Raw genomic sequence first — 19,590 nt, 5'->3', positions numbered from 1 at the left:
TTTATAATTCACTTGGGTATATATGCCTAGGAGTAGAAATGCTGGGTCACATGGTAACTCTAGAACAATAGAGAGGACACTGGAGAACACCTGTGAGATCATGTCTGCAGCACCCACGCTATAGCTTCCCCTTCAAAGCATGTCATCTCACTGCTGTGCTTTCTTCACCCTCATCCTGGTGTCCCACCCAGCACACTTCGACCCTCCAATGGCTGTCTATGATCAAGAGCAAATGAAGACTTCTTGGACTCTCATGCAATAAAGGGCATAAGCTTCTTGCCCCACCTTCCACCCCCCACATTGCTACAGCCACACCTGTTCAGCTACCCCTGTGTCCTCTGTCAGACACACCAGCTCATTCCCTACTACAAACCTGTGCTCTGCTCCTCACCCTTCAACCAAATGCCATTCCGGCTCTCCTTCCTCTGTCCACTCCTGTCTGTTACACCAGCTGAGTTCTCCCTTTCCTCCACAGAAATTGGAAGCTTTAGCACTTAGCAATCTCCATAGTGATTCTTGTGTCTTGGGCTGCCTATAGATCTCTTGTCCCTGCCACCAGTGTGGCTGCCTTGGGTAGCAGAGCCTCCCCTCAAATGAGAGAGAACAATCAGACCCTGGAATCAGGCTACCTACCTTCTTTTTTTTTATATTTATTTATGGGTAGAACTGAGGTGTAGGCCAGAGGTGCAGGAGGTTAGAGGATTTACCAGAGACAGAGTGGGGAACAGTACAGGCAGATTCACTGAAACACACTGCTGAGGGGAGCAGCGGGCGAGACAGGAGAGGTCTCCTGCACCATGTGGGTCAGCTCCCTGCTAGGGGATTGAACTCAGGCTGTGGCTGTGATAACGCTGAGCCTAACCCCTCTGCCACCAGGGAGAGCCCTCCCTTACTTCTTGATGCTACCTCTTGTGGGCATTCAGATCTTAAGACAAACCATCTAAGCTGTGTGCCTTAGTTTCCTCATCTGTATCTGAGGATAACAGGGATTTTGTGAAGCTTGAATGAGGGAGTATGCATAAGCGACCCCAGCAATGTATGCCATAGGTAATCTTTCGAGCAGAGCTTTCAGCCTGCACAGAGGGTGGTGAAGTGGAGAGGCAGACCTCGCTGCTTTATGACCTAGCCCCCACCTCCAAGGCTCTGTAGAGCTGTGCCTGCCGAGGCTTTGGCCGGGTGAGTTCTGTATACACACAGAACAGAGGTGGTCACCAGATGTTCAGTGTGGGGAAGAAAGTCATGGGAAGAGGTGGCACAGTGCTGCGCTCTAAGGGAGAAGGGCACAGCTGTTGACGCTGGACCAACAACGGCAAGAAACTTGCCCGGCTGACTTCCCACTGGTGGACCACCCTGGCCTTTTTGGAGCAAGGTCTCTGGCATGAAAATTATATTGCCAGCATTTCTGTTCTTTGCTCTGAATGGTAGCTCAGTCTTTTCTCACACCCTCCAGCAAGTACTGACAGTCAGTTGTGCAAGCATGTCCCTGGCCTGATGACGTCCAGCCATCTCCCTGGCTCAGTTGCAGAAGTCACCTCTCGCCTGGACCTCTGTGACAGAACTCTCTGCTGCCAGTGTCCACCCCGCCATCAGAGTGTGATTTCCAAAGCTAGAACCTCTGGGAGGCTTCTCACCGCAACTGAAATAAAATGCACTTTTCATGACGGCCACAAGGCCATACTGGATTTCTCTCCATTCCTTAAACACATCCCCTTTGTTCCTAAACAGGATCATTGTATTGTAACATGAGCAAGACTGCAACCATTTTGAGAAATAACTGCCATCTCAAAAGGGCACAGCTAGGTTTCGTTTCTGGGCAGAAACCACAACATAAGGAGAAACGAAACCTAGCTGGCACCATGAGAGCTATCCAATCAGGGTGGACCCTGCCCCAGGTGTGAAAAGTCCCTGCATCCTGTAACAAAGTACAAAAACAGCTGGTTGCTCTGGGAGGGGGTCCCTCTCTCAACCTGCTGAGACTGCTGTGTCAGTACTCCAGGCAGAGTCCCGCCCTAGCTTAAGCTAGCAATAAAGCCTTTTTGCTTTTGCATCTCTGGCTCCGTGTGGTCTTTGGGAACCCGGGACGGAGTTGAGGCGCCAACTCCTAATGGTGCATGTCAGTTTCTCTGCTCAAAACTCTCTTCCAAAGATCGTTGTTACTTCTTCATTGGAATCTCAGACCAAACCTCACCTCCTCACCTTCCCTGATTATCCTGCATGGTGACCAGAGACTCCTTTCAGCCCTTCAGTCCTACCCTGGCAGGTGTATCATCTTTCATTTTCCAAACAGAGTTTATCTTATTGAACTGTTTGTTCTCTCTCCCGACTCCTCCCACAAACACACACTTGGAGCATCAGTTCCAGGCAGGCAGGACATTTGTTTGCTCCCCTTTGTATCTCCAGTACCTTGCACAGAGCTGGCCACAGAGTTGCCACTTTGTAATAGTTGTTAAATGAAGGGGTTCTCTGCAGGAGGGATAGGGTATTCATACTGGAATGAGTCCCTTTCCACTGCAGCTCTGGGCACGAGTGCCCCTCACCTTCTGTGGCCGCCACTCTGAATGCAGGGCACAACGGGGTACAGCTAATACACCACCCGCCATCCGCAGTCCCACTTAACAGAGTCCTGCAGTTAGTCTGTCCTTCAACTCTGAAAATAACTCAGCAGGAACATACTATTCACACATACCAAGAAGATAGAATATAGAACTAGTCTTTCTTTTCATTCTGAAGATATAAGAAAACCAACGCTCATAAATTGGGTGGAACAAGGCCAGATGACAACCTGCTAAGTTTTGGTATTTAGACAGGTCAACAGTGTCCCGATCTCAAGGTCCCCATGGCCACTCTCGCTGTGAATGTGACTTAGAGTGGTGGCCTCAGCCCTTAGTTGTGTTCGGGGGAAGCAAATTGAACTGAATGCCAAAGTAAACATGTACCAGTAATAATTTGAAATCACTATCTTTCTAATTCTAGATTATGATCCAACGACGATTATTCATTATGCTGGATGCTGTTCGTAACATGGACAAAGAGGCCGTTAGGAGAAATCTCAGGGAAGGAAAAGATTCAATATTACAAGGTAAAAGTACAGCTGTGAAGGACAGCAAATGCTTTGCCCTGTAAGTGCCCCGAGAATGAGTTTTCTTTATAATGAAGTTAGTTGTATAGACACAAAATATTTCCATCAATTACATGTGTTAGTTTCTATGGCCATTCTAACTAGTCAACACCACTTGCAAGGACAGAAATTTATTATCTCATGGTTCTGGAGGTCAGAAATCTAAAGTTAAGGTATCAGCAAGTCTGGTTCCCTCTGGAGACTCCAGGGGAGACCGTTCCTGTCCTTTTCAACTTTTGGGGGAATGCCTATATTCCTGGGCTCATGGTCCCATCTGCACATAGCCAGACCTTTTCTTTCCGTCATCACACCACCTTCTCTGCCTTGAATCCTCCCACCTCCCTCTTTTATGGTCTGTGGGATTGCTTTGTACCCACCTGGTTTAACCCAGGACAAGTTCCCCATCTCAAGATCCTTAATTACAGTTGCAAAGATCGTTTTACCATGCAAGGTGACATATTCACAGGTTACAGGAAATGGAATGTGGTTGGGGAGTCATCCTTCTGCCTACCCCAGGACACAGATCAGACCATGTCAGCTTTGGCTGTACTACCTGCCCACCGACTGACCTGGCCAGGTGTTAATGTCTGGGTGGTTTGGTCATGGCCTGACCTCCCATTCTGTGCCCTCTGTTCTCTCTTGTCACAAGACTAGGACACTCCTCATTCATACTTGCTGACTGGCTGGATCTGGTATTAACTCAATAGAGACTTGCACATAAAACTTTTTATCTCCTATTTTCTTTGCTACTTCAAGAAATTTAACCCTCTGATTCTCGGTTGATCGGAGCTATGGGAAGCCCATTCTTAGCTTCTGGGAGCCGAAAGCCATATCATCATCTTCTTGCAAAACATGTGTTTCTGATCCATGGCTCACATGCAGAGCCACAGGGCACACTGAACCTCCCAGACAGACCTGCCTCCAGCTCCGGCCAGGCTCAGGATTGCCTGTCCTCCCCGGGCACGACCGCTCTGCTCTTCTCCAAGATCCAGATGTGTGTTTTGTTTTTCATAACATTTACTGCATTTCGATTATTCTTTTTTCCTCAGATTATTTTTATATCTCTGGTATTCAAATTTCTAGTAAAGAAACTTTTGAAAACATTGTGAAGTTTACCTGTGAATTATGTATGGGTGCTTATAAAATGTCTTCCCTGGCTTCTTTAGTCTTTGTCTCTGCTGACAAGGAGAAAGAATATTCATCGAAGATACTTAAAAGTAGAAATTATACTTGGGGAGAATAAAAACAATTTTTTTTTTAATTGGAGAAAGGGCTGAGGTAAAAGTCCAGAGGGAACACTCAAAATGGAACAGCTCACATACATAGTCTTTTTGAAATGCTATGTGACTAGGACTCACTAATTGGCGTGAGGCAAATATAAAAGTAAAGTGGTGGTTTGACACAGAAACACCTGAAGCACCCAACTCCACCCCCACCCTTCTCACCATGCTGTTTTGTCTGTCGCCCACAGAGAAGAGTTCCTCTAAATTTATGCTGCGGATGAGTCAAGATGATTATTCTGGTCATTTCTCCGTATCGCCCATGAAAATACTGCCCTTCACCTTCCCATCCTGCTTTACTACCACAACCCCTGATGAGCTGGTGGGTGCTGTCAGGCTGTGGGGTGGGGGTGGGGCATGATCAGGTGTGTGTAGGGTGGATACCAAGGCAAGTCCTACCTCAGTCTGAGTCCCTCCCCCTCCTCCTGAGGCTCCCAGAGGAGGCCTGTGCCCAGGGACTTGTGACCAGTGGGAAACCAGGATCAGCTCCTGCCACCGCCTGGCATCTGATACACCTGCACTGGCTATCTGGTACCTGGGCTGGGTCCTTCCCAGCCTACACCCCAGCAAGAACATGAGCCCTGTCTGACTGGGAAACAGGCCTGAGAGCCCAGGTCAGAGGGAGAAGCATGGTTGTAAATTACAAAAAATAATCGAGCAGACTAGGGATACTTATCCTGAGTTTAGGGACCTGGGGTACTGGGGGATATTACATGACAGGCAAGAAGGGTGGCCTCGTCCTAACTCTAAGAGTGAAGATAAGATTTTTAGAAAGAGAGAACATGTTCACTGATAACCCTAGAACTGGGCAGACCCTCCAAACTACCACCTTCAAGGTCATAAAACGGGAGTGATGATTGCTTCTCTGATGAGGAAAAGGGCAGCTTAGGATATGATGATCTCTTACTCCATTAGGGAGGGACAAAGGATTTAGATAAGGATAGAAGCATATCCTCAACCTCAAGGGATTTCACTGCTCTTCAAAATATTCTGCATGCCAGACCAGGGCTTCTTGAGGACCAGCTCTGAGAATCGTGAACTGGTCTGATTTGGGCATCTTGAATTAAGAGTCCCTGTCCCGTAGAGGCAGGTGTCCAGCTCAGCTGAGCCCTCTTGCTATGTGGGCAAATGGAGAGGCGAGAGTAGACCAGCAATCAGGCCTGTAACCCAACATGGTGATCAGGGCTGTGGACCCAGAATCTAACATCTAACCCAACAGACTCACAACTGTACTACCCCCTTCACTCCCTCACCCTGGTCTCTTCCTCTCGGTCTCTCTCTCACCCTTTGCCCGCTCCTCAGGTCCACTGTGGTACATTATAAGAAATAGTAGCTAGCTCTTACATTGCACTTAACATGAGTCAGACAGTGTCTGAAGTGTTTCAGTTGTATCAATTTATTTAATCATCAACAAATCTGTGTAACAGGTTTGTCGACTTATAGATAAGGAGGGAACTCACACACAAGGTCACATAGGCAGAAATAAAATGTTGTCCAAGTTCACAGAGTTAGCAATAACAAGTTGATACTGAAAGTACATATACAAAATAAGTTCTTAGTTTCAAATAATGAACTTGCCATTCACATCCTATAGTATTTGTTAAGCCCAGCAGATTGATCTACTCTAGAATTTCAGGTGGGACATTAGAAGTTCTAAGTGCTTTCTGCATTAGATAATTAAATGATTTAAAAGGTCAGAGTATTTAGTTCCTAGAACATAATAAATCGGTGGTTTTCAAATAATAACAAGTATTTGATACTCAATAATTGAAGGGGTGGAAAGGGTGATCGAGATGTAGAGACAGGGCCCCAGTGATATGTGACCATCTCATTATTTTGAATATTTGAAAACTTATACATTTCATTTGATGCTTTGGTTAATTCATAAAGACTTCGCTGCTCAGGGTAGATGAAAATCAGAAGGGTTAGCATTCCTGTTTGTAAAGAATTTTTAATTTATTCCATAAATGCTGTATTTCATCAATCTTAAGATCACTATTTTGTATTGTTAGCATGTTTGAAATTGGGAAATGTCTTACAATTGAGGCCATATTAGCCATCATATTAATTGAATGATGGAATCTTAGATGAGGTATAGTGTGATGTTTACCGAATGTCCGTAATACATCGGGGGTTGCTCCAGGCTCTCTGGGGGTCTGGGGCAGATGAGCCAGCAGGAAGTTTAGCGGGTCGTTTTGGGGACTCGCCTGTGGAAGGGAAGCAGGAGGAGCAGCAGTGAGAAGTCTGAGTGCAGTGCTTCTGGACCAAGCCTCAGCGGGGCTCGGGAGGCGTGCTGGAGCTAGGAGCAGGAGTGAGGACCCACATCCACACCTTTACTCCCACCTGTCAGTGGAGGCAGCCTGCCTGGGTGGGCACAAGACCCTGAGCAAGGCAGCTCCCTTCAGCCAGGGCAACTCCTGAAGAGGGCCGACCCCCACGAGTTGTTTTTTCTCAACTTGGCTCCTAGCAGCTGGGTGACGAGATCTTTCCAGCCCGAAGGGGATTCTGGGCGGCATTGCAGCTTCCGCAGTAGTGGAAAGGAAAAAATAGAGACACCCTATATACCAAGAGACAAGAACAAGGGAGTGGCCAGCACTGTCTGCGCAGCCCACACATCAAGTGAAATTGTCCCAAAAAGAGTGACTTTGAGAGTCGAACTGTTTATTTAATGTTCAAAATGTATAGAAATAGAATAGTTGCTTTTGCTCATTGTTGATTGTGTTCATTTTTTGAATTTGCACATTTTAGGCTCCTGATGGCCTTGGACCAGTCCCAATTAAACCTTTAGATCTTCAAATCAAGCAGAGTTATTCCTACTTCAGTCTGCAGGTCAGACCTGTCATATGATGTCAGTTCTTTGTGTTTCTCATGAAGTGAACAAATAGTCTTGGATTTGAATTTTATGTCAATTTTATGTTCCGTTATTGGCTAAGTGGCACATGGTGCATGTTTTTCTGCTGCTGTTTGATGATGTGTGTGAGGAATAACGTTGTTTTTTCCTGGCGTGGAAACCAGAATCTTTACTCTGAATATACTGTGTGACATACAACCGTGAAGCTTGCTAAACAACTTCTATTAGAAACTTTAAGGAAAAAAATATAAGGGGCCTCCCTGGTGTTGCAGGGGGTTAAGATGCAACCTATAAAGCAATCCGCAGCCACTGCAGCATGAATTTGATCCCCGGCCAGGGAGATGACCCACATGGCGCAGCAGACCTCTTCTGTCTCCTCGCTGCTCCCCTCAGCAGTATATTTCAGTAGATCTGCCTGTTCTGGTCCCCACTGTCTCTGATGAATCCTCTCACCCCCCACACACACACCTCTGGCCTGTACCCCAATTCTTATATGTATAAATAAATAAGTCTTTAAAATATATATATATATATATATATAAGATGAAGTGAACAACAGTTAGTCAGCCTTTCTTGAGGTACATGGCCCTTCCTAGTTTTGCAAATATGATTATTTTCAGTTGACAAGCAACTACTGGGTATATTTCAGCAATTACACCATTAGGTGCAAGGATACCCATGTGTGCTGGGGCCCAGAGCAGGGTGGGGGCTGTGCTGATGAAATCTCTCCAGTGCTGGTCAGATCTAACTATGGCCCCAACTGATGGTTTCTTTTTTTTTTTTTTAAGATTTAATTATTTATGCATACAAGAACTTGGATGTAGGCCAGAGGTGTGGGGGATGAGAGGGTTCACCAGAGACAGAGTGGGGAGCAGAACAGGCAGGTACTGAAATACACGGCTGAGGGGAGCAGCGGGCAAGCCAGGAGAGGTCTGCTGCGCCATGTGGGTCACCTCCCTGGCTAGGGATTGAACTCCTGCTGCAGTGGCTGTGGATAGCTTTACAGTGCTGACTTAACCCCTTGGATTAACCTCTTGCGCCTATAGAGAGCCCCTCCCCCCCCCCAACTGATGGTTTCAACAGGTGCTTGTTTTCCTCTCACCTTCAGACAGCCTGGAAATGTTGTTGAGTAGATCCCACTAAATGATAAGGGGCTTTTTTTTTTTTTTTTTTTTTGATTCAGTGAGGTCATTTTATTTTTTATAATAAATTTTATTTTCATATTCCCCATACAATTGCAACCCCCTTATTTTGACCCCAGTCCCTCCCCTCCTGCCCCCTACCCCCCATAGAGTGTCTCTGGTTCATAGTTTTTTGTTGATTTTGATTTTCACTTTCTTATAGTTATTCATTTTCTTGGTCCCTTATTTAAGTTTTCTAGATTCCTGCTATGAGTGAGCTTCCATATGATCCAGCAATTCCACTCCTAAGTATTTACCCAAAGGACACAGAAACATCAATTCCAAAGAGCACCTGCACCCCTATGTTTATAGCAGCACTATTTACAATAGCTAAGCTTTGGAAACAACCCAAATGCCCCAAAATAGATGACTGGATCAAGAAGATGTGGTGCATATACACCGTGGTATATTACTCAGCATTCAAAAATGATAAGGGGCTTTTAAGGCTACTTAATCATTTGTCTTCCTTCATGCTTAGGTTCCTCAACTGTACAAAATTAAGGGGTATCAGTCCTTCTCCATCCAGAAGTCTGCAATGAGCGACAGGCCACGGAAGCTTGCTCGGGCCCTGAAGCAAGGAGCTGAGGTAACACATCCCCACCTTCAAGGATCTCTCTCCCCTGAGCTCTCATGCTGGTAACACAGTTAACATGCTGCTCCTGGTCCTGTCCTAGGATGAAGCCACCACCATCATAACCCTGCCGAAGCATGACTGCGCACCTCAGCTCCCTGGCAGCTCCTCCGTCTTGAGCATGCAGCCCCCCGAAGCCTTAGCCAGGTCTCCAGATTATGACCCGCTTTATATTTTTGTAAGTGACAACTGGCAGAAGTCATGTGTTCTTTGTTCCTATATTTACACAGTCACTTAGTAAAAAACAGAAACATTAACTAGGAATATTTTCCCTCTTGGCAATATCAAGGACTAAGCAATATCTCGCCTTTGAGATTGCTTGCCGGCATTTATTGTTTGCAGAATTTATCAGTGTTCCTGTCTTTTCACATTTATTTTTATGACAATATCCTTAAGATCTTTTCTACATTATAGTAATGTTTCTACATTATTCTACGCAGGCTCCCTCCGTGGGCCTCATCACTGCCACACCCTCCTTCTTTTATATCCATGAGTTCAGTCCAGAGCCCCCAGCCTCTCTCCCTGGCTTTAGCAGCCCCTCAGCACCAGACTTCCAGTCTTTCCAGCTCTCCTGACCACTAACACATTCACACACCCACCATCATGAGACTGTCTTCCCAGTCTGGATGCCCTAGGGCCCCCCTGGTCGATCTACATTTTCTTTAGGTTATGGGGGACGTTTGTTTCTTAGCAATGAAATTGGGTTTTCATCAGCCAGGTGGAGTTTTGTTTTATTTTAATTGTCTTTTAAAAAAATCATACAAACAAACAAAAATAACAAAATCTTAACCTCATGGTTCTTTAATGTCTGAAATGAAATAACTGTGAGTGGTTAGAAACTAAGCTGTTTGGGAAGAGTAGGGTTTTTTTGCTGGGCAACCCCAAAAGGAGCATGAAAAGCCTTATGTTCTCTATTTTTATGTATTTGCTCTGTGCCTCCAGTAGTTCTGCTAGAAAATTAAAAGAAAAACAGGATCTCCCTGAAAACCAGATACTACATCCAAACGGAGCCTTCCTGGATTAAAAACATTACCAAAACAATGTTAAATCTTGACATTTCCTGATATATCAAATGTCACCCTCTTTATCTTCTCTTTAAAATAGTTTTTAAGAGCTATTTTCGTTTGCAAGACCAGAAGCTTATTTGCTTTTCAGAAACCAGTTTGATTATTAAATAATACCCCCTGATATATCATATTTAGAAAAACAAATACTTAAAGTCATTTAAAGTTGTAATTTCAGTTACGCTTGTTGCCATGTGAGTTTAGTAAATCCACATGGTAGGTAATGAAGCTCTTAATCTGGAAAAGTGGCATTTATGAATGACTGTGACATTTAAAATGCTACCAATTTGAAGACACCTCTGCTCTCCTTACCCAGGCGAGCTGACTTGGAGTCAGTGTTAGTTTGGGTAGGAGCCATGGAGGTTAGCTCATGCCCACCCAGTGCCTGGTTCAGAAACTGGTAATCAAAATTAAAAAAGAAAAATCTTTTGGGCCTCCCCTGGTGGCGCAGCGGTTGAGTGCTGGGCTGCGAAGCTGCCCGCAGCCTCTGCAGAGCCGGTTCAATCCCCAGCCACCAGCGAGGGTCCCACATGGTGCGACAGACCTCTCCTGCCACGCCCGCTGCTCCCCTCAGCAGTGTAGTTCTTTGTCAGTCTGCCTGTTCTGTTCCCTTTTCTGGCTCTGGTGAATTCTCTCACCCTCCCACGCTTCTGACTATACCCAGTGCTTGTATAAATAAATAAATAAATCTTTACAAAAAAATTTTTTTTTCCTTTTTTTTCTGCAGAATCCCAGCCCAGGATTATTTGCTGTGATGCACCCCATGACCTATGTAGAAACCTCAATAAATTACCATCTGTGCCCGCACCCCAAGTACAAGTTCACCAAAGAGTCCCACACTGGATCCAGCATTCCTCTCACCCAAAAACAATTTCTCCATCACACGGTAATGCCAGCACTAGACCCACGGGTGGAGCTGGCCCTGGGCTGCAGGGAAGGGTGGCAGGGGACAAGGTTGGAGGGTCACAGCTGGAACTGAGAAGTTTTGCGGCCATGGCTACAGAGGAATGGTGACAAGGGCAGCAGTTGGGAGACTCAGAACCTCTCTCATGCAGTCCCTACCTCTCAGGCTACATGTTGTGCCCCCCCCCAACACACACACACACACACACACACACACTTTTTTTTTACAACTTTTTTTTTCACAATTTTTCCCTTGAGAACTAATATTTATTTTATTTATATTTCAATCATATAAAAAATGATCACATGATGGGCATTACCCTTGTTGGTCTACTTTTTGTTGGCCCCAGCAAGGGTAAATACACCAGAATGGACAAATGCACAGTAAGGAAGAGTCTCCAAAGTGTTTCTTCTCCCCCCAAGATAACCATCCTGACCTAGGCATACAGTGACATCTCGTTGGGAAGTTACCCTAAGCCCTTCAAATTCATTAAACATCCACCTTGACCCACCACTGTGCAGTCAGTCCTCCCTAGAAATCTTCTTTTGACATACACCTGATTATGCCATTTTTCAGCTAGAAAGTGCTCAGTGGTCCCTGCTGCCTGTGGGAATAGCTCCCAGCTCAGTAGCATGGCCCACAAGGCTCTCATGACCAACCTACTTGCCAGCATCACCTCCTGTCAGTCCCCATCCCCATCATACCCCACCCCCTTGGGCTGGCCCCTTCCTGCCAGACCCTCCTTAGCATCTCCATGCATTCCCATTTGCTCTACCTGCTTGGAATGCCATCTGCTGAGGGGCCCATTGTCTTTAAATGTTGCTTTAGCATCACATTTACAATAACCTAAAGAGACCGTAAGACTGGGCCTCCCCTGGTGGTGCAGCGGTTGAGCTTTGGGCTGCAAAGCTGCCAGCAACTTCTGCAGAGCCAGTTTGATCCCTGGCCACCAGCAAGGGTCCCACAAAAAAAAAAAAAAGAGAGACTGTAAGACCATCTTTAATTCTGTTATGTTGTTTAAGGCCCCTTTGGTGTTAAGCTGCCCTTATTGTCTTTTAGCTTCAGAAAAGTCCACTTAGTGGACTTCATGAAATGATAAATTTTGGAGCTAAACTTTTAAGAATGGAAAATAGTTCATTGAAATGGAAGTCCCGCCTAAACTTTTCCTCACCAAACATTTCCTTCACAAGGAGTCCCCCTGTGCCCACTTTCACTGCAGGACATTATTCCCGGAATAATGCACTGGAAAAGGTTCCAGCCCCTGGTTTTCTCATCCCTGCTCGACAACCACAAGATAGAGGCCACACGGAGGTAAGCCACCATCCACCTGTTGGTCTCACAAGGTTATGTCTGCCCTATGAATTACAGAGACAGTGATCCTGTTATAGGGCAGCCCTGATATTGAACGGGTTGCCTGGCTGTGGGTCCTCACCCGCGAGCTTAAAAGGGACTTATTAACACTCCACTACAGGCACACACAAAAGGTTAATAAAAGGTTTATTTACAAGGGAAAAGGAAATAAGGAAAATGTACAACTCAGGGAGAAAATAGGGAAATAAAGTCTTTAATGCGTCCTACCCGATCCGCCGAACTGGAAACCCAAAGGCACTCTCAGAGCTGGCTGGGCGCTGCGAGCTGGCGGGGAGCCAAAATGGGGGACCCCCTCCAAAGCCCACGTGTCTGCCTTATATCAACCTGGCTGCTTAACCCCACCCTCAGGTCCCAGCCACCTTTCCTTTGGTGGTGATGGGATTTGGAGTTCCCAGTGTCTTTGGCTTTGGCCTGGGGTGGGGGTGGAGTCCACAAAGCCTGTATGGAATTAGCTTTAGGACAGCCTTTTCCCCCTAACAATCCCAGAAGTTAAGTGCCAATAATGTGTCTGATTATATTTTTAACACATAAGGAAAGATTCCTAATTAGAGAAATAATGATGATGTATAACTGATTTTCATGTTTGAATTTGTTAGTTGAAATGCATTTAAAAAAGTGAATGTCACAAGTGGCTAGTTGGCTGTATGTCAATAAATGCAGACAACTAACAGATGGAAACTCCACTTTTGGTGGCAAACATAATATAGAGATGTTAATTTGGATTTGGTACACCTGAAACCTATATAATGTTATAAATCAACATCATTCCATTAAGAAAAAATTTAATTAGACAACCAGTCCATATAATTCAACTGAAATATTTATGATCAATTTTTACCATTTAAAAATTGTCAGGGCACATAGTGCACTAGGGGTGAACTATGGGTCATTTGGTGGTGGGTGCACTATGGTTACCACACCTGATGGGGATATCCCACTATTACCTCAGGTAAAAATAAATTAATAAAATTAAAATAAATAAATATATAAAAATGGGGGCTTCCCTGGTGGCACAAGGGGTTAAGTCTCAGAACTATCAGGATATTGCCAGCCTCTGCAGCATGAGTTCCATCTCCGGCCAGGGAGTTGACCCACATGGTGCAGCAGACCTCTCCTGTCTCGCCCGCTGCTCCCCTTAGCAGTGTATTTCAGTAGAATTGCCTGTTCTGTTCCCCACTCTGTCTTTGATGAATCCTCTCATCCCCAGCACCTCTGACCTATACCCCAGTTTTGTATGCCTAAATAAATAAAAATATATCTTAAAAATTGGCAAGGGGCCTCCCTGGTGGCACAGGTGGTTAAGCACAGGGAAGCTGTCCACAGACTCTGCAGCACAAGTTCGACCCCTGGGGCCGGCCAGGGAGCTCCCTACATGTCGAGGCAGACCTCTCCTGTCTCGCCTGCTGCTCCCCTCAGCAGTGTATTTCAGTCAGTCTGCCTGTTCAGTTCCCCGCTCTGTCTCTGGTGAATCCTCTCATCCTCCACACCTCTGACCTATACCCCAGTTCTTGTATGCATAAATAAGTGAATCTTTTTAAAAAAATAAAAATAAATAAAAATTGTCAGGATTAGCTTTCTACACTCTTTATATCTAAATCCAGGGAATCCACATCTCTCATGCACAGCCTGGCAATCACTATGAGGTTCCCTGGCTGTCACCATCAGAGACATAACTCAGCTCAGGTATAGCCTATAGCTCAGCTTCAGAAACAGAACTGATGGATGAGAATATTGCTGGACCAAGGAAGGGAGAAATTTAGACTAACTAAATTTTTGCTAATTTACTTATTCGGAGCCCTCTTTAGAGCCCTAAAGTGTTGAACAAGGAGACTTATACTTTTTCTTTAAGTCTCTGACTGCTCAATAACCAGTTCCTGAGTCCTTGAATTTACTTCTTTAGCCCACTATTCTTATAAACACTGTTAAATGAGTTGTTGGTGAGAAAGTGCAGTGAGTATCTCAAAAAGATTAGCATGAGCAGTCCCCTCTTTTGTTCAAATCCTTTGATCCAGAATGAGGTCCTCCTTAAAGTGGCAGAGCCTATCCCGGGCCCAGGAGTAATCAGGAAGCTTGGGCTCTGCCACCAAGCAAGACCAGCAGCTGATTTTCAAAGCTCTGACTCCCACCAAGGTAGCCCAGATCCTCTGACAGAAAATCCAGGTCCTCCCCTCACAAATCCATAGGCCCTCCAGGAGTGGTGCGACCTCGGTCATGTCTCTGGTCCAGTGCACTTGTCCATAACTCAAGGGGACTGGACTTGCTGGGAAACCCCTTCTCAAGCCATTTTAGTAGAAGTAGGAAAGCTCCCCCAATGTGCAGTGACCTCAGAATACTAGCTCTCACCCTCCCTGTACCAGGTATTTGAGGAGATAGTAGAAGGTCTAGCCTGCAACTCTGGAATACTTAATTTTACTAATTCTTTCCAGAGGCTTTTCCGCATGCTACCCCTTAGGGTTGTTTCCTGAGTGCTACCCTATTGCTCTCTTTTGCCTCAGCATTGACATCAGACCTGCAGAAAGCACCCTGTTGGAATCTGGGACATGGTAGAAGCTCAGAAATATTAGTTTTTTTCTATGGCTTCATCCTTATCTGATCCACACTGTTGCCATGTCAAATGCAACATCTCTGTTGTTCACTTTAGCATATTTCTAAAATCGGAAATCTCCAGAATGGGTGAGACACTGCCACTGTAGGGACAATGAACAGTTTGGTGTCCAAGGGACCTGCCTCCATTATTCACAACTTGTGTGCCTCGCTCTGTGTCCTTGACGGGTTACTAATTACTCAAGCCCTTTGATCAGTAATTTCCTCATCTGTGGAACAGGGTGGGTGATGGCTTCCTCACTGGGCTGTTGCGAGGAAGTAAAGTAAAATGATGATGTGAAGCATCTGGCACCATCTTTAATAACTCTTCTTGCTCTTGTACCTCCTCCCCCATGCTAACCACCATCACTGTGTTGCCACCAGGTGGCGATGACCTGCCGCCACCTTGACACTGTCTCTCACTGCGGTGGGGTGAGAGCACTTCAAAACTGACCCAGTTATCAGTAAGCCAGGCATAGCCCGTGCGGGGGGAGGGGTACTGTTAGGACACAGAAAAAGCAAGATGGGAAACGTGAGGACTCGGGATGGCCTGTGTCCACCCACTGTCAGCACGCACAGGTCTCAAAATTAAAGGAAAAAAAATTTTTTTTCCCAAAGCAATGTCCTTGGAAAAAGCTCTTGAGGCTGTTCTTAAAAAAAAAAAAAAAGTCAGAAAATAAAATTTTAAATAAATAAACAATAGTCAGAATGCAGTTACCTTGGGCTTGGATTAACCATGAATGAAACATGAATTCTACATGAATCAAAGAAAACTCCCTAACCATTGAGCTGTTACTTTCAGCTTAGGTGCCTGAGTGCCCTCTGTTAGGCCAATTTGTTTCAAAATAAATTGTAATTGCATAACAGATTATAAGATCAAAAGAAGAGTCTATATTTTTTTAATCATAGATTTCCATGATGAAAGAGACTAGATTATGTTTTTCTTTCCAAAAGCAATTACAAAGTAATAATGGTTTTCTTTGTTAAGTTCCTGTATTGGTTTTTTTTTAAGTTCCCGTACATTCATTAATGATATTTAACTTTGAGTCATTTTGCTTGAACAAATTACCTATTACTTCTGAGGTATTTACCTTGTATCTTTTGCCGCTGAGCAGTATCCGTTGTTAAACCATGACTATACTGATTTAGTGTTTGCTTATTCCAATAAATTTATTTCAGTAAACTCACTTTTTGAGATTTTAAATGTTACATTTTATTTAATGTTCAAATAGATTGTACCGTCACATGGTTAAAAATTGGGTGATTATTTTTTAAGTGAAGTAATATTATATTATGTACAGTTTCAGGTGTGCATCATTAAAAATCAGAGTCTATATATATTACATTATGTTCCCCACTAAAAATTTAAATCTGTCCTTCATCGTACAACTGACCTCTTTTACCTGATTTACCCACCCCCACTTCCTTCTGATAACCACTAATTTCTCTTACAGTCTAAAAGTTTGTTTTTGTTTTACTTAGTTTATTCATTTGTTTTGTTTCCTTTTGTACCACTTGTGAGTAAAATCCTATGGTGTTTGTCTTTCCCTCCCTGACTTACCTCACTTAGCATAATACCTGCTAGGCCCATCCACATTGCTGCATATCCCAAGGCATTTTTGTATTTATAATAATCAAAATAACTCATTTGTTCACCTTGTTCTTAAATAAATTCAGAGAGAATTTGTTAATTCCCTAAGACTTCCATAAAATCTGAAAGTCAGAAAACTATGAAAAAGCTATGTAGTCATGTACTTCAGTCAAGTGAAATGCCCAATAGAGTTTGGGAAACTGACTTAGGAGTGTCAGACTTCTACTTCGCCAAGAAAGGAATTAAAACAAGACAAAGCAAAACCAGATGCCCAACCACTGTCTACTATCTCCACCATTTCCATCTCAAAAGAACAAATTAACACACACCAAAAAAGCAAGAGGGGCACTGAGTTTAATGAGTTTTAAAATTTTGTGAAAACCTCTTGGTTGTTGCCATTCTCAGACCAGCCTGGTTTATCAGGAGTGGACCAGATTTTCAACTTCTCCATATCTTTGGGGGCCAAACTCCCCTCTGGCTACAAGTGTTCTGAAGCTTCAGTGAATTGTCCCTTAGAACCTGCTTCCTTTGTCACGGTCAGTAAATAAGATCAATCTCTGGGTGGCACAGCCCAGGATTCTTTTAGTGAGAATGTTATTAGGACCAAAATGTGGGTGCTAGGTGTACATATGTTTTTGTTTTTTGACCTTCTCAGCAGACATGCCAAGCTGTATTTGTGAGGAACACACACATATATACACACAAAGTACAAGTACACAAACCTATATACAAGTGTTGCATATACACAGGCACATAAACACACATCCACACCCGTGTAGCCATACTTTAGAGATCACAAATTTATGGCAATGTTTGCAATTCCAGTTCTTATCCATAGAGCCATTGCTTCCCCTTCCATGTTGTTTGTCTCTCCTTCCAATGTATCTAGCACTTTTACTCACACATTTTTATAGTACATTTAAAATAGTTTCAGAACTGTTTCACCTAAAACCAATTTAATAAAGCAGCCTAAAAACAGAATTCAGATTTATTTGCATTTTTCTCCCTTACTCCATCCCATCCAAAACTGAATGCTTGGATTTCTTCTCTCTGTCTCTCTCTCCCGCGCCACCCCCCCCCCGCACCCCCCCCCCCCCGCCTTTTCCTTTCTGCCTCTTTCTTTACTTCCACTATGATTACAGAATTCATGTGAAGTATAATTTGTTTCATTTTGCCATCAGCTTAGGATTTTTCCCCTTCCCTTTCTTACTGAGTTAATTTTTTAATATGTAGAGCATTAACATGCTGTCCTAACTCCAAATGGTACAGAAAGGCAGATCAGAGAACTGGTGCTCCCTCCCTCCCCTTGTCAGTAACCCAGCTTAGTCGGCTAACATCCTTCAGGCATTTCTCTTTGTCATGTTAAGCAGAACTTGTTTATTTTTCTTATTTTCCCTTCCTTCTTATACAAAGCCTGGCACACAGATATGCTTTCCTGCATTTTGCTTGATTCACTTATTTTCACTGGCTTTCTTCTGAAAATTGCTCCACATTAGTTTATAAATAACTTGCTCAGTCTTCTACAGCTGTCAAAACCATGTGCCATAGTTTTATTCCACCAATCGAAACAAGGAAAAGAAACTTATCTTGAAGGCATATTTGCACACCCATAAGAGACTTCAACGAATCACCCAGTTTTTTCCATTCCTGCCTCATGTCTGCCCGGCAACCTGCAGACTTTCCTGGGTCTGTGAGGAGGTCTGTTTCTTTCCTGTGTATTCTAGAATGTCATTCTTTACTCTTTATTCGTGAACATTCTTCTCAGCTTCCATAAATTTCTTCCAGAAAGTTGCCTTTAAGATCATTTGAAAGATACATCAAGAAGAAGAAAGAAAGAAAAGAAAAACAGGAGAAAGAGAGAGAAAAGAAAGCAGATATTAGTTTCATATCTTGAAATAAGTCAGCAGTCAGCCTTTAAATAATGTGTCTTTTTCTCCCCCATCTCAATTCTTTTAATGTCCTCAATACCGGGAATTTTTATAAAAAGCTCTAAATTTATAATACTGGACAATAATTAAGAAAGTGAGGACGAAGGCTTGAAATCTAATGTGACTACTAAGGACGAGTATAACTGTGGGGAGTGGGGAGGGGATGTTAAGACCAAAAAGCAGGGCCTCCTCAGTGGCGCAGTGGTTGAGCTCTGGGTTGCGAAGCTGCCCGCAGCCTCTGCAGGGCTGGTTCGATCCCCGGCTGCTCCCCGGCCACCAGAGGAGGGTCCCACATGGTGCGCAGACCTCTCCTGCCGCCCGCTGCTCCCCTCAGCAGTGTACTTCGGTCCTTCTGCCTGCTCTGCTCCCCGCTCTGGCTCTGATGAATTCTCTCACCCTCCCGCACTTCTGGCTGTACCCAGTGCTTGTATAGATAAATAAATAAATCTTAAAAAATAATAATAATAATTTAAAAAAAAAAGAACAAAAAGCAATCTAATTTCCCACATCTTCCTGGAAATAATATAATTTTAAACTCTACCAGTGTGAAAATTCCATTTCTGGACAAAGTTTTACTTGACAACATTCTCCTGGGCTTGACTGGTTCCCATCACACCCCTTACCTTACCTTTAGGGAAACATGAGTGCGTTTTCAGGAATGAGGGAAGTGGTAAATAAAAGTACTGTAGAAGGGCCTCCCCAGGTGGCGCAGCGGTTGAGCGCTGGGTTGCGAAGCTGCCCGCAGCCTCTGCAGCGCCGGTTCGATCCCCGGCTGCTCCCCGGCCACCGGAGGAGGGTCCCACATGGCGTGCAGACCTCTCCTGCCGCCCGCTGCTCCCCTCAGCAGTGTACTTCGGTCCTTCTGCCTGCTCTGCTCCCCGCTCTGGCTCTGGTGAATTCTCTCACCCTCCCGCGCTTCTGACTGTACCCAGTGCATGTATAAACAAAACAAACAAACAAATAAATAAATAAAATAAAATAAAACATGCCTCTATTAAAAAAAAAAAAAAAGTACTGTAGAATATTATAGAATCTCCAAGATTATCTATAGCCTCCAAGATTACTAATGTCATCATTTATCCTTGGCT

General features: G+C 44.3%; 1 protein-coding gene across 1 annotated transcript in view; it reads left to right on the top strand.

Annotated features, from left to right (window-relative positions):
* The window catches only part of CFAP221 (cilia and flagella associated protein 221), a gene marked incomplete at both ends in the record, with an annotated part of 86,008 nt that overhangs the window by 59,541 nt on the left and 6,877 nt on the right, over window positions 1-19,590 (top strand). Inside the window, 7 exons of the mRNA XM_084254269.1 lie at window positions 2,974-3,079; window positions 4,590-4,720; window positions 7,147-7,227; window positions 8,909-9,016; window positions 9,105-9,239; window positions 10,853-11,011; window positions 12,249-12,340. Of these exons, the coding sequence (XP_084110395.1) occupies window positions 2,974-3,079; window positions 4,590-4,720; window positions 7,147-7,227; window positions 8,909-9,016; window positions 9,105-9,239; window positions 10,853-11,011; window positions 12,249-12,340 (812 nt within the window). The remainder of the gene's footprint in view (window positions 1-2,973; window positions 3,080-4,589; window positions 4,721-7,146; window positions 7,228-8,908; window positions 9,017-9,104; window positions 9,240-10,852; window positions 11,012-12,248; window positions 12,341-19,590) is intronic.

The sequence above is a fragment of the Talpa europaea genome, assembly GCF_964194135.1.
Source record: "Talpa europaea genome assembly, chromosome: 1".
NCBI classification, from domain to species: Eukaryota; Metazoa; Chordata; class Mammalia; order Eulipotyphla; family Talpidae; genus Talpa; species Talpa europaea.
This window is presented reverse-complemented; position numbering and strand designations above follow the sequence as displayed.